Source organism: Crinia signifera, chromosome 3 (assembly GCF_055691185.1).
Source record: "Crinia signifera chromosome 3, ASM5569118v1, whole genome shotgun sequence".
NCBI classification, from domain to species: Eukaryota; Metazoa; Chordata; class Amphibia; order Anura; family Myobatrachidae; genus Crinia; species Crinia signifera.
In genome coordinates, this window is record NC_139219.1 from 256513274 (window position 1) to 256528560 (window position 15287).

General features: G+C 41.5%; 2 protein-coding genes across 2 annotated transcripts in view; one reads left to right on the top strand and one right to left on the bottom strand.

Moving 5' to 3' along the window:
* The window catches only part of GPR149 (G protein-coupled receptor 149), an 86390-nt gene that overhangs the window by 37888 nt on the left and 33215 nt on the right, over positions 1-15287 (top strand). The window lies entirely within an intron of this gene.
* LOC146064432 (uncharacterized) overlaps positions 9753-15287 on the bottom strand; it is a 61968-nt gene continuing 56433 nt past the window's right edge. The window contains exon 4 of the mRNA XM_083177905.1: positions 9753-10060. Coding sequence (XP_083034031.1) covers positions 9946-10060 — 115 coding nt within the window. The 3' untranslated portion in view covers positions 9753-9945. The remainder of the gene's footprint in view (positions 10061-15287) is intronic.

Here is a 15287-nt window from a genome sequence, read left to right on the forward strand (position 1 = left end):
GGCAGTTACACTCCGCGCCCTCGTTAAGGAGTTTCGCCAAACCTGACGGTCAGAATCTATGGGCGGTATTCAATGTGAATACCTGCGAGGTGCAGCGAATCCTTTTTTGGATTCGCTGCACATTCGCCACGTTCCGGAGGCGGCGGGCTCCGGTATTCAACGAGTCAGGGGCAGCGAGCCCCTGACTGGCGAATATGAGCTCCTGCGGCGATTGCCGCAGGGAGCCTGAGGACGGTGCCAGGCAGAGAGATGGTAGTCTCTCTGCCTAGCCCAGACCTTTGTGGGGGGTTAGGTGGGCTCCCCGGGTGCCAGGCAGCACAGGCTGCCCCCCCCCCCCCCCCCGGGGGTGCCAGCAGGGGGGGCGTATATTCACTACACACGATCGTAATGATCGTGCAGTGAATATATGAATATGTAATGAGCGGCTCGGCTCCGGCGCCCCCTGCTGGCTGCTGTGTAAAAAAAAAAATATTATTTTTAAAATTAAATATATATTCATGTGCTTACAGCACATGAATAAAAATAGCATGCCCCGCCTCAGAATAAAATTCCTGATTTTTTGACACCAAATGTAAAAAACAAAACACTTTATTTTAAAAGTTCACATTCCACTTCACCATAAAAAGATAGCGATTGCTACTCGGTGAATCATGGCGAAAAAAACCTTCAAATGTATTCGCCATGTGGTCATTGAATAGGGTGATTCACCGTTTTTGTCAGAAATTCGCCAAACAGCACAAATTCGCCATAAAAACCTGGCGAATCAGGCTCATTGAATACCGCCCTATGCGTAGGACCTATATACTCCCCGCAAAGCTCCAGGCACCGCCAGCACAGCTTGCCCCAGGTCTACAACATGAGACGGATCCACAAACACCACCGTTCGTGACACCTTGAGAGAGATAAAGCAGAGTGGTTGCCCAAATCAACCAATCAGCATTTAACTGTCATTTGATTGGTTTCTTTGGGCAATGATTCCACTTTATCTCTCTCCAAGTCGTAATACATTTCTCCCATAGCATTATAGAGGCAATGTCTGCCCAGCTTTGAAGAATGTGGAAGAGTGTCTGTCAATGTTAAGACTGGAGGGCAAATGAAATAGCCTCCGAGTTCGGCAGCCATGCTGGATGCCAGCTGTACTCTGAGTTTTTTTTTTTAAAGGGGCAATCATTACAAGGCATTGGTTTGCCTTGTAAATGACTTCCTCTTTAAAATAAAACCTTTTCGGTTCGGCCGGAATATCCCACACGGAATCTGAACTCGGAGGCTATTACATTTGTCCGTATATGTTGTCAGTGTAAGACAAGCGTTTTCTGGACCTGCTGCTGAATAAAGGACTATATTTTTGCATGGCTTTTATAATGTATGTGAAACCTCAATGATCCTAAGAATATCTATCAGCTACAGGTATGGCTGGGATTGGCTATCCCCTGCTTCCTGGTGTGTTACTTCTCTTTGCTTGCTTTTCTAGAGTGACAATAAATATTTCTAGTCCTACGTGTCCTCAAGCTTTTGAGTCTATATGCCACCAAGTATATTAGGGTTTATATAATTTAAGATAGAAAATCAAGAATTTTATATGATGATGTTATTTGTAGAATAGACTGTAGAGCACATAATATAAAATATACGGTGTGCATTAGCTTAATTGCAATCCACTTTGGATGCTTTCATACTTCTCAACATATAATATTGTTTATTAGTAGACAGCACAAGTTCCACAGGGCCTGTCAGGAAGTATACAAATCATATGGCTATAGAAAATATATAAACAAAGAAGCACAATGAAATACAGCTTCAAAAACAAGAACATACACAAATTCTTTGCTGCTAACAATGGCCTTAATTTAGGGTTCCAGAAGATAGATCAACATTCAATAGGTCAAGTCGATAGGCCCCCACCGTATGGTCAACACGCCTTAGGTTGACAAGTACAATATGTTGACGGATGAAAGGTCGACAAGTGCAAAAGGTTTCCATGACAATAGTCAACATAATGTTATTTTTTCCACTTTTTCATCATTTAACATCCTTGTTGACCACAATTGGAAATAGTGACTTACATATGGTTAAACATACATAAAAATGACACAAAAAGTTTGTTGATCATTTTCCTGTTGAACTTTTACATGATGACCTTTGACCTTGTTGACCTGTCACATGTCCACTCTCTGGTGTCTTAGCTTTCCTTGCTCCCTGTACGGGAAGAGGGCGGTCAGCTGCCCACCACCGGCACCCGCGTGACTGCCTAATTTCCATGGGAACGCCCATGAAACATTGGGCATTCCCATGGGCACAGCCCATCGCCCACGCCCAAACTGCCAGGTGCAAACCGGGCATCGAACTTGCAGTTCGCCATGCCCGCTTGCACCTAGTGTATGCACATGCGCATAAGATAAATATTGCTTCCCTGTGCGAACGTGCGGGGAAGCGAATGCAACAGAATAAGGCCCTTAGTCCACACCCTTTATTTAGTCTCTTTAGTCACTAAAACTTTCAAATATGATGAATAAAATTAAACAAAGTAAAAGTACTGAACAGCCCTGAAACCACAACAATACTGCATTTCACAGCATGATATGAATTGGGCAGACATTTGTAGTAATTCTCTATTCATACCAAGTGTCCTCTGATCTACAAAATAGTCTTTCATATTTGGCATAACTAGCCGTCAGCTTGGACTAGAATGAGTCAATTCATTTCTCACAAGGGTTCCTTTTCACTGCGTGCCAGTAAGCTAATATACAATATAATAACTGTCCCGTATTAACATATTTTTGTAGTGGTTTGAATATCTGTGTACTAGCTTCTCTGTTCTGAAAGATAGCAGAAATGGCATTTACTCTAATCTACTCTGAAATAAATTACCGTAGCCTGTAGACTTCAATGAAAAAAACTTTGAGCACAGAGGTTTGAGGCAACACTTGAATCAACAGTTATAAATCTTATTTTAATCTTCTGTTTTGGTGGAGTTATATTAAGTGATTAACCTAGGAGAGGCATACAGTCGAGAGTGATAAAGTACCAGCCAATGAGCTTCTAAATTAAATTTTACAGGCTGTGTTTGAAAATTGATAGTTAGGAGTTGATTAGTTGGTACTTTATTTAATTTCCCTATGTACAGTATGTTATATTTTTCATTTAAAATGTGGTAGTGTGGAGCTCTGACAGGTAGTCCAGTGACTGCTGTAGATGCAAGTCTTCCTTTATTTTATATATTTAGGTCCACAAAGTTCAGTGGTAGTGCAGAGCTCTAACATGGTGTAATGCTGATGTTGCACCTGTACAGCCAGTCTCCATGTTTTTCTGCATGTCTGACATAGATGGTGAGGGCAGCATGACATCACACTAGTGCAGTGATTTTTAACGTTTTTCAACTCTCAGCTCACCAAACAAGACTTTAAAATTGCATAGGTACACCTTTAGACACCCACAGGGAAAAACACATTGGCCCCCACAAGAAGAAAAAAAAAACATTGGCCCCCATATGAAAAATCAATTACACTGGTTCCCACAGGTAACAAAAATAAAATAGACTGGCCCTCACTTGAAAACAAGAAACCAGTGAGTAACAGTTAAACCAGCGGTGGTGGCTGTAAACTAGGGTGGGCATCTCTTGCTCTAGTGTCACACTTGAGAACAGCTTAAAAAATGTTAGTGTGCCATGGCACAGTGGTTGAATGACACTGCACTAGTGGGCATGGTGCTTACTATGAATAGGTATAGCCTTGATAAAGTTACTTATGCTTGGAAAGGCAGCCTCCCTGGCCTGGCTGTCACATAATTTCAGGCTCTGAAACATTGGTATTTTAGGGGTGAAATTGAGGGCTTTAGGAGCTATGGCAGCCATCCAACACCATGTCGCTCAGTGAAAAAGGTGGTGCCACACATGTGCGGATACACTATTGGAGGCATTCTTGGTGAGAAAATAAAGCATCCCTAGAGGAGTCATATTGTTGGAGATCGCACTGTATCACACTCCACTTCTAAGATTCCCTTGCTACAAACTTAACTGTGCTACACAAATTCACACTGAAGGTCTAACTTTTACCCCTCTCACATTGCAAAAATAATCTGTGATCTGAAAGGGCATTTTTAAATTTCACGGGTCCAGCAACCCGGGTTAAAAGAAGAGTTAATCCTGAGTTGAAACCGGGTTACTGTGCATTGGGAAGGGTAACCCGGTTCGAGCGACACGGGTCCCGTTCAGCTCCAATTGCTGCCTCCTCCCCCGCCCCCCCCCCCCCCCCCCGTCCCCATCTGATGTCTTATTGCCGAGTCGCTGTGGTGTGCTAAACATAGCAAATGCTGGGTCGCTCCTGAGTCATATCCTTGTCCTTATCCTGGGTGCAACCCGGCAATTATGATGTCAAAGCGGTAATAGTAACCTGTAAAATAAAAAAGGATAGACATGAAAGAACATCATCATGTCAGATAATTTTGGCTTGGTCTTCTCCATTAGAAATTTGGTAGTCCATTTCACTGACAACATAGGCCACAGCTACAGTTTCTTGTTTGAGAACTTTTGAACTACTGTAACAGCCTGATGCCTTTTGAAATTTTGGACTCTTGTAAAGTCTTTTTTTCAAGTAACTTCAAGACCGCTTCTCTTCAGAATTAGGTAAAAGAGTAAGATGTGACACCTTGTAATGATATCTATGGGATTCTCTTCACTAAGAATCACATCAATAGAAACCTTCTTAACAAGTTCCTGAAAAAAGTAGTGTCTGTAACAAAACTTGTATAATGCAACACTGAATCCGGGATTGGCGTGACCTGATACAGAGGAGCGGAGTCTTACTGTATCAGCGGTATTTACCAGTGACCCCTCCAAGCGGGATTTGGGTTTCATAGCAGCCAATACACTGGTCACAGGAACTTATTCAGGTCCGTTCGCACGGCTCTTGCGTTCGTACGAGGCTGATGTTTTGTCTTGTGCATGTGCATTTCTGTGCATGCGCTGGGTGCGTATGACCATGATGTGCAAACTGTTCGCTGGGTGCACGCATCCATCCTTGCAAGTAGAAGGGGGCATGGGGCGGCGGGGCTGACGACCATTGAATGATGTGGGTGTTCCCACGCAGGCTGTGAATGGATGTTTATCTAAAACATCCATTCGCATACCATGTGAACGTACGCATCTTGCGTATGGTGGGCCGACGTACACCCCATTTGCAAGGTGGGATCTGGTTGACTCACAAGGATGCCAATTTGCATCCGAGCGAATCAACCAGAATAACCCCCACAGTCCTCTATTCAGGTTCCCCTTTTAAAGGGTATGCTCTAGAAGGTTAGCAGGTGACTCTGGGATATTCGTGATTTGGGTCAGAAACTAGCAGTCAAATAGGTACAGAAGGAGGAAACATATGAGGTCTGGAATCAGGCTGGGTCATACACAGGTAATCAATAACGTGCAGTACAGGAGGATAAGACAGAAGAATAGTCATGAAGATAGCCGAGGTCAATAATTCTAATCCGGATATTAGCAAGCACTGGGAACGCCGGAGCAAGTATGAGAGCCTATAGAGACGGTCTGCCTAAAATTGCCTCTTATAGAAGGAGGTCACTGCGGGTGACCTGGATTACATCGTCCATTAACAACACTCCCCCAGTAGAGATGGGTCGTTCGTGAACGAAGCGGCTCTTTTGAACGGATCCCATAAAAGGCTGAGTGAGCCGCCGATCCCAAAAAGGTGATCCGGCATTCTTTTACTTTCAGTTTAGTTTTTCATTACAATGCATTTGCTTATGCTCAGCACTGCCACCTGTGGCAGCTGAGATGTACTAACTCTGGAGACTGAGGGCCTTATTTTGGTTCATTCTTTCTGACAAAATCCTTCTTAGATGGACAAAACCATGTGCACTGCAGGTGGGGCAGATGTTACTGTGAAGAGAGAATTAGATTTGGGTGAGTAATTTTGTTTCTGTGCAGGGAAAATACTGACTGCTTTATTTTAACACTGCAATATAGATCTCACTTTGAAGTAAAACCCCACCCAAATCTAATTCTCTCTGCACAAGTAACACCTGCCCCACCTGCAGTGCACATGGTTTTGCCCATCTAAGAAGGATTTTGTCAGAAAGAATGAACCAAAATAAGGCCCTGAGTCCAGTGCTGCTACTGCAAGTAAAAGAATAACAAGGCTGCTGCTGCTAGGGATGGCCATCGGTGCAGACACCATCGATGGTTGCCATCGATAGCGATTCTGCACCCAGCCATCGATCAGTGTTTTACTCGGTCATGTATGTTGTTATTTGTTCAGTTCACTGTTTAAAAAAAAAAATGAAAAAAATGGCAATAAATGGCTGTAAAACAAATTATGCTTCGTTATTATCAAATTACCCCTTCTTTCAAAGTGAATCGTCGACCCGCCTAAAAGATACGGATCTTTGCACTAACTGATCTGCTGGATCCCAGCTCTCTTTAGTGACCCATTTTGCCCGTCTCTATCCCTCAGCCTCACGCCTATCTCCATCACTTCACTTAGACCCCGGCACCGCAGGAAGTCGCTGACTTGGCCGTCCCTGTCGCTAGGGGTCTCCATCGAAAGACCACTGCCCAGGACCCCGCCTCCCGCACCACCAGCGCCCTCAGACCCGTTAAAGTACAACCCATGGTCCGAGGGGCTGTGACAGTGTCTAATCTAGATATGTGTCAATCTCCTGTAGTTCTCTACTGTAGTGTAGTGTAGTGTAGCTGTAGTGGCACTATGCAAGAAATCACTTTCCCTGCTGTTCTCAATTTCTATATTGGACTTTTCTCCTATTTCCCTAAAGAGGGTTTTTTTCAGGTATAAGACTTCTTTTGACCTCTTTGGTCAGAGAGCTGTTTCTGACTAGCCAAACGTATTGCTGTATCTGCAAGTAGAAACATACATCCTATATAAACAACGGTCATTTTCATCCCCCCCCAGTCAGCATCACAGAATGTCTCTGACATGGTGTTTCCTGATCTGTTGAACACTGAATTGAAAGCGTGTTTCCCCAGTTAACCGCACAACTCAGTGGGTTTTTGTTTAAATCCCGCCCCTCTCCCCACAGAGTGAGCAATGTCGTAGTATGTCCCAACACCTACTTTGTGTTGAATATAATTTTGATAAGGAACATTCTTCATAGCTTTGGCTACCCTTTCATCTTTGGGAGACATCTTTTGTACATTTGTACATATTATTAATAAGTAGTATGCTTATTGGCTTTGCATCCATCATTCCATATTTTTCAAGTATGCTTTCTATAAAGACTTTTTAGGTCTTGTCTAACTCTTAGATTAAGCAACTAAATTGCCAGACCCAAGTGTTTCATCCGGAACTTCTGTCCAAGTAGACCTCAAACTTCATTGATATGTTCTTCTTGACCTACAGAATTAGCTGCTGTTATCAGGTGCGCCAGCACGTCAAGGCGATCCAACTCGCCAGGACATAGACGTGTCCATTGCCACAAATGGGGCGCACAAGCATCTCACCCGAATGCATGACTCATATGCGCCGCAGGGCACCAAACCATTAGTCGGGAGACTCTCAGATGAGAGCGACTCCATCTGTACCAGCAACAATTCATCCACACGATGATGATAAAGAAGTTATTTTGCATATATACCCTGTGTATGTATGTGTGTGTGTGTGTGTGTGTGTGTGTGTGGTTGAGGCAGTGATCTGTTATTGAGCTTTCAAATCCCATATTTTGTGACAGAGCATCCAGTTTTATGTACCATAAGAAACTACTCTATTTTAAACAATATAGTGCTATAGTAGCCTTCTTGAGCTTTTCTCTAACTTGTATTGTCTTTGTATTGTCTTTTTAAATACTTCCCTTGACTTGACAAGATTTCTTGTAATTCAATGTAGCCTTTGCATCAAACCTGTGTTCGTTCCCTTTGATACATGGACATAAATAGTGCTCACAAATGTTCCTAGGTGTTTTACACTTGTTTCTTTTTCATTAAAAAGGCCTCAACTCGTGTTCTGTCAGAGAACGATTCTGCTGTGGACATGGCTTCCTCCTAAAGTGGTTTCCCTAGGTTTGCATCCTACAGCATACATCTTGATTTCTCCACTAGGGTACAGTTTGCTCATTCATTAAGTTTCACTCAGGAGTCAGGCCTATAAGTCATGGCAAACTGCTGCTTTATGGCATATTAAACAGATTGTCCGATATCAGAACATGAGTCTGTGGCCTTGGTCAGGTTTTCTACAAGTCATTTGTAATGTGTAATTTTCTTTCCTCCTTCAAATTTGTCATTTATGAAGTATACATGTGTAATTCTTGTGAAGTCATCCCGAAATATTCTGAAATATCTGTAGCCACTAGCAGACTTTACTTCCATTGTGCACACAAGTCTGTAGCTTTATTGGTGGCTTTGAAAGCCGATGAATCCTGTTTCACAAATACTGTATGCAGGTTATCGCACACAGGTTTCTCTGTCACTGACATCTTGACATTCATGTGAAGATCCTGTTATTTAGCTTCTGAAAATGGTATATCCAGGGTGACCAAATCTTTTGTGCTAGAGGTCGAATGACTGTGACTTGTCATTATTGCGCAGGAGTGCTCTGTATCAAGGACAATTGGTGCCTGAAGCGATGTTGTCCCACTCTGATTCTTACAATGTATTTCCATTGGCAAATTGAACTCTGTGACCTTTTTTACTCTAGAACACTAATGGCACTTATCTTCCTATATCTAGCAATTGATTTGATTGTGATATGGTCGGCCACATTAAATTATCTTGCTAAACCGCTCCTCATTGCAGCAAAATGTCTTGTTGCACTTGATATACTGTACCAAAGCCATTTCCGTGGTTCTTTGGAAGACTTAGTGCTGACTGATACTTGTCTGGCTCTGCACATGATCCAGTTTCTCTGCTTACAAATAACTGCTTTTTATATGTATATACAGGTTGAGTATCCCTTATCCAAAATGCTCTGGACCAGGAGAATTTTGGATAACGACTTATTCCGTATTTCGGAATATTTTAATATTTCAATGATGTATTTTGAAGTATCTTGCATTTATGCTGTATAACACATCAACCACAAGAATTACACACAAATATATTTTATTTGTTCAAAAAACAAGGTTTCAAAACATGAAACAAAATTTGTGTACGATCTCAGATATTAAATTTGAATGCCAAGCAATCATTTTCTTGCACATATATAGTGCCAGTTACATATCATTTAATCAGTAGTGCTGTTACAAATGTCCCCAGTAAGTTTTTAGCAATTTTTTTTTAAAATTTCTTCCACTTTCTGGAATGTATGGTTTTTAGAATAATTCGGATAACGGATTTTGGGATACGGGATACTCAACCTGTATATGTGTATATATATATATATATATATATATATATATTCATTTGAGAAATCCGTGGGTGCTCGCCGTTTGGACTCTGCTATTACTTTATTGGGCTTGCAGCACCACGGTAGCTGTATACAGCTCAAGGAGGGTGGCTGTCTCTTTGGAACTTTTATATATATATATATATATATATATATATATATATATATATATATATATATATATATATACTGTGTGTATATGTATATATATATATATATATATATATATATATATATATATATATATATATATATATATTGTTCGTATGATTCCTGGCACTTGCTGTGGAATACAGCAACCCGGGTGCCTTGCGACCCTCAGATGAGGGAAGATATACGGAAAGAATGTCTGCGGCACTCCTGAGGTTTTTCAAATAGGCATAAGGTGGTCAAATGAATAACACCAACACTGGATAGTGTATCAACGTTTCGGGCTGTGTGCCCTTTATCAAGACATGGTGAGAAAAGGTACATTACTTACATTTATAGTAGTCTCAAACAAGTCAGTGTGGGGCTGATGACGTCAGTCTCTCACTGGCAGTCAGCAGACTTGGGCCGTCAGGGGATGTGCGCCAATTGTGTTTGGGAGGTTACCATGGTAACCATGTTACGTGTTGGAAAGTGAACTTGAAGTGTGGCAAAGTGACCACACTGCTGATAAGGTGACATGAAGAGTGGCATGTGCATATTCCAAGCCGGCTGTGGGCAGATGGTGCGTGTCACTGAAAGACAAAAGTTTTACATTGTAAATGCATGTATAAGACGCAGTAAAGCAACTATATGGAGGAAATCACGGCATACAGATACATGTATATTCAGTAATTTATATAAATAAAACTATAAAAATAGTGGTAAAGCCATGCCGGTATTGGCGGCTTATACTGCTGACATAAAGGTGATAATGACTCCAATTAATCTGTCCAATCGGTGAGGCTAATTGTATCCAATAGTCTGGGCACTTAATGAATCTACACATCAGATGGGTGTATAAACACTGTTATAGGAGTTTTGTGGTTGGATGAGCACAAAATGCGGAGTTATTATAAGAAGCAAGACAGAGGTTGTAGTTCGTTCAATCCGTACCGTCTCCAGTTTGTAGATCCATCTGGCCTCGCACTTAAGTAAGGCTTTCCCTCTGTCACCCCCTCTGACATTGGGGGGAATCCAGTCTATCATCTTGTATCTCATGTTTGGAATGGTATGTTTCAGTTCCTTCCAATGCCTTGCAACAGGTTGGTCTGTTCCTTTGTTGTTCAAAGCCGCTTTTATCCTGGATTTATGTAGCGCTATCCGTTCTTTAAATTGTCTTATTGTTTTGCCTACATAAAGGTATCCACAGGGACACTTTATGTAGTACACTACATATTGGCTGCTACATGTTAAAGGGTATTTTATGAACAATTTCTCTACAGTGCGGGGGTGGCAGAACTGATCTCCAATTTCCAGGCTGCTGCATGTTACACATTTTAGGCATCTGTAGTTGCCGTTTTTTAATTCTAAGAAGGTCATGGGGGGTGATCTCTTGAGGTTGGACACATCATTGTGGACTATATAGTCTTTGATATTTTTATTTGTACGCAGGCATGATCTTATACTTGTTTACAGCTGGAAGATGCTTATCTGTGTTTACGATGGGCCATATTCTTCTTGCCTCGGTCATTAGAGTGCTGCTGTTGGTAGTGAAACACTGCGTCCAGACTATGTTCTTTTTTTGGGTAATGTTGGTTGTAGGGTTTAATAATTTGTTTCTGTCCATGGTCGTTACTTTGGCTTTGGTTTTTAATAACAGTTTCAATGGGTATCCTCTAGCTCTGAATTTTTGTATCATGTTGGCCATTTCCATCTCTGCATCTTCCTTGGAAGAGCAGATGCGTTGTGCCCTCAAAAACTGTGAGTATGGCAGGGCCCATTTGGCAGGAGGGGGATGAAAACTGTTGCCGTGGAGCAGGGTGTTCCTGTCTGTGGTTTTATGATAAACTTTAGTTGTGAGGTGGTTATCGCTAGTTTGCATTATTGTAACGTCGAGGAAGTTCACTTCACTGTAGCTAGACTGGTTAGTAAATTTGATGTCTGGATCCTTCTGGTTGATGTCTTCCATCAAGGTTATGAACGATTCCTGTGTGTCATCATAGATCATAAGGATATCGTCTATGTAGCGATAGTAAGCTTTAATTTTGTTGGAAATACTGTTGTCTGAAAAGAAGAGGTCGTGTTCCACATCATACATGAAAATGTTAGCGACACTCGGCGCTACACAAGAACCCATCCCAACCCCTGATTGTTGGATGAAGAATTTATTATCGAATAAGAAATAATTATTGGTTAATGTCATATCGAGTAGTTCAATAAAGAAGTTGCTGTCCGGGCCTTGATATATACCACTGCTGTGTACCGCTCTCCTGACTGCTTCTAAACCCCTGGAGTGGGGGATATTTGTATACAGGGAAATTACACTGATGGTACACAATAAGTACTTGTTTGGAAATGGCGACAGATCTTGATAATGCAACAATAGTGAATTGGTGTCTTTGAGGTAGGTTTTTTGTTTCTGCACAATAGGCTGTAAAAAAAGGTCTAGGAATTGTGCTGTTGTGTAAAAGATGGAATCCCTGGCCGATATTATCGGCTGGCCGGGTGGGTTGGTGGCATTCTTGTGTAATTTGGGTAATGTATAGATTAGTGGCACTTTCGGGTAATCGTTGGTTAGTGCTGTTTTGATGATGTTTTTTTTTATAGTTTCAATCTTTATTGACTTTTTAGTATAACAATACATAAAGTGTATATTTACATTGTGTAGAAAAGTGTAAACATTTAAAGAGTTACATTAAATTATAAAAGTACAGACACTTAAAAAGTTACATACATTTGTCAAGTCGTTTAGATTATTTAAGAAGTACATTCTGTGATCCTGTTGCTACGATGTTAATTACCTCTTTCCTTACTTTAGGGGGATAGATAGTTCTATAATATTTTTTGTGTATGATTGCGTCTAGTTGGTTTTGTACATAAATATTCCTTATCGTGCTAAAAACAAATGTAGACATATATAGGTGTTCAAACAGTAAAGAGGTTACATTGAATTAATTCTAAATAGATTTTACAAGTGAATTTTAAAGCTGTGAAATTAATACTGTGTTTACTGTGATAAAATGACCGTTATTTTATATTTATACTAATTATGACATTTTGTTTATTTAATATCGACCACTATTTGTGATTGCCACGTGTTGAATTATCTCTGAAAGAGAACATTCGCAATAAAACAATAAGAAAGTGCAGAGAAAAAAGAAGATCATTGTGTATTCTTTTCGCATTCTAATGTGTTTTTTGTGTTTTATCAATTCTTCTATTTTATCATGTCCTAATAAAGAAAACGCTATTTGTAATATTTTGAACTAAACCAACCTTTCCATGTCAATTCATGTTTATGTAGTGTGTTTCGGTTTATGTGGAGACTTTTTTCCTGTTTATATGTAAAGTTAGTCAAGGAAATCTATTCCTGTATCTCAGGTCCTTTTTTGGCCAGCCAAGTTTTTGCGATTATCACTTTGGCCAAGGAGGTTAAAATTATGATATAGTTGCGGTACATCTATATTATGATCTACTACTATACTAAGCACACATTGCTTAATATTAAGTGTTTCTCTGGGTACTCCCGTTTCAATCATTATCTGAATCGCTTTTTGCCAATATTTTGCTACAACTGGGCATTCCCATAGCAAGTGTATAAAGGAGCCCGAGGTCAATTTACACTTAGGGCTTTGGTCAGAGGTCCTTCCCCCAAACTTTACTATCCTTGTCATTGAAAGATATGCCCGATGAAAAGTAAAGAGTTGAATTTGCTGTACTCGTAATGCGTTTGTCGCCTTTGTAATCGAGGTTGTGGCTAATTGCCATTCTTTGTCGTCTAACCTCCCGACATCCTCCTCCCATTTATTCTTGAGTGTTATTAACTGGTCACTTTGTTCTAGGGTCTTATAGATTTATAAAGCCTTGATACCAGTTTATTTTTGCTCGGTTGTTTTAGTACCTTTTTAATTACTGACTCTCCAAATATTGGGGGGGCGTGCTGGAATTGTTTCCCTAGGGCACTTCTGATCTGTAGATAACGGTAAAAGTATGTAAGTGGGAGGTCATACTCCTCCTGTAGCTGGGAAAATGATTTTAGTCTGTCAGCCTCATATAGCTGACTCAATTTTGTAATCCCCACTCTACCCCATATTTCCCTTGGTTGAAGTTCGCCCAGAGCTCTCAATATACCCTCCCCCACTAGCGGATAATCTGGGTCTATTAATGTATTGTGGCATGTTTTGTTGACTTCTTCCCATGTTTTAATCGCCTGTTTTATCAGGGGAGGATCTGTGGTTTTTATTTGCCCCAGTAATACCTTAGATAATGGATCAAGGCCAGGAGTGGACCGATCTAATAGGGCCTTAATTAGTTCATATCCCTGTTTTGATGATGTTAGGTATGATGTTGGAGCTGACCACTTTGGTCAGAAAGACATCCAGTTTCTTCTTAAATAATGTTGTGGGATCCATATCTAGTTGGCGGTATGTCTGTGTGTCCGATAGTTGTCGGTAGATTTCTTTTTTATATTCAGTTGTGTCCTGAACGACGATTCCTCTGCCTTTATCGGCGGAGCGGATTATGATGTCTGTGTAACTACTCAGATCTTTGAGTGCTTTTCTTTCAGTTTGGGATAGGTTTCTATGTACCTTTGCTGGTGCCGTATGCATGGATATAATCTTTTATTGCATGCATCCCGTGAAGTTCTTGATCGCTAGGTTGGTGGAAATAGGATCAAATGTGCCCTTTTTCTGCAGTTTGATGTTTGATGGGGCAGCTTCTGTACTATTGGCGAAGTGTTCTTTAAGCCTCAGACGTCTGCTGAACTTATACAGGTCAACCTGATCCTTGGGTACAAGAATTTTAAAAATCGGCTCTGGGGAGATATCTGACTTCAAAGCAGTGGTCCCCAACCAAGCCTGTTAATTGCTCTTCCCAGTCAGATATTTCAGGTTCTCTCTGACTTAGAGTTTTTCTGAGGGTATATTTCAAAAGCTGGGACTCTCCCCCTTTGATGGACAATTCCATTAAAATCGAAGAAATGTATTTCCGGGAACTGGAGATATCTGCAGTCAAACAAGCTGTCCTCCCACCACAAAATTATGAATAATAAGCCCACTCCACTATACACCCCTCCTCTGTGTATTAAACATCCTCTACCACCCTGGAAGTTATGGCCCCTTCATTCAGCCCAATGCCCCCATCTCCCACCATCTGTGCAGTAAAGGGGTAATTAGTGGAAATTACTGATCCAGGCCCTACATGCTGATCGGTTGATATAATACCCCCTACCACCTGCGGGACATCAAAGCTTCCCCCACCCCTACCCCTGGAGGATCGGTCGGGGCCCCAATACATTGCTATGCCCAGGGGTCTACACTGCTGTTATGTATATATATTTATTATTATTATTATTATTATTTATATACATTTGGTCTATCTTTAATACTTTAACTGACCCGGCATAAACTGGGTCACCTAAGTGTCCATCTCCGTGCTTTGCTCCGCCCCTCTGGAAACCCCCTTCTGAAAATCCTGCGTTTGCCCCTGCGTTAGGAGATGGAGTGAGTGAAGGCTGCCGCTACACCAGTCCCTGGACCCCTGGACGCTGCCTACCCCTGCTGGCTGCACACAGGTATGTTGGCAGCGGGGATCCAGGGACTGGTGTAGCGGCAGCTTTCACATACACAGCCGTTTGCTATTTGCCTGGCGGATTTCACATACACAGCCGCTCGCTATTTGCCTGGCGGCGGGGAGCACTGATGATTTTGAAAAGACTTGCCGGAAGCTGATCAGCATCCGGCAAGTCTTTGCAAAATCTGCTTCCCGCCCACCGCCCGGCAGCGCTAGGAGCCAGAGTTAACCTTCACCAGTCCCCGG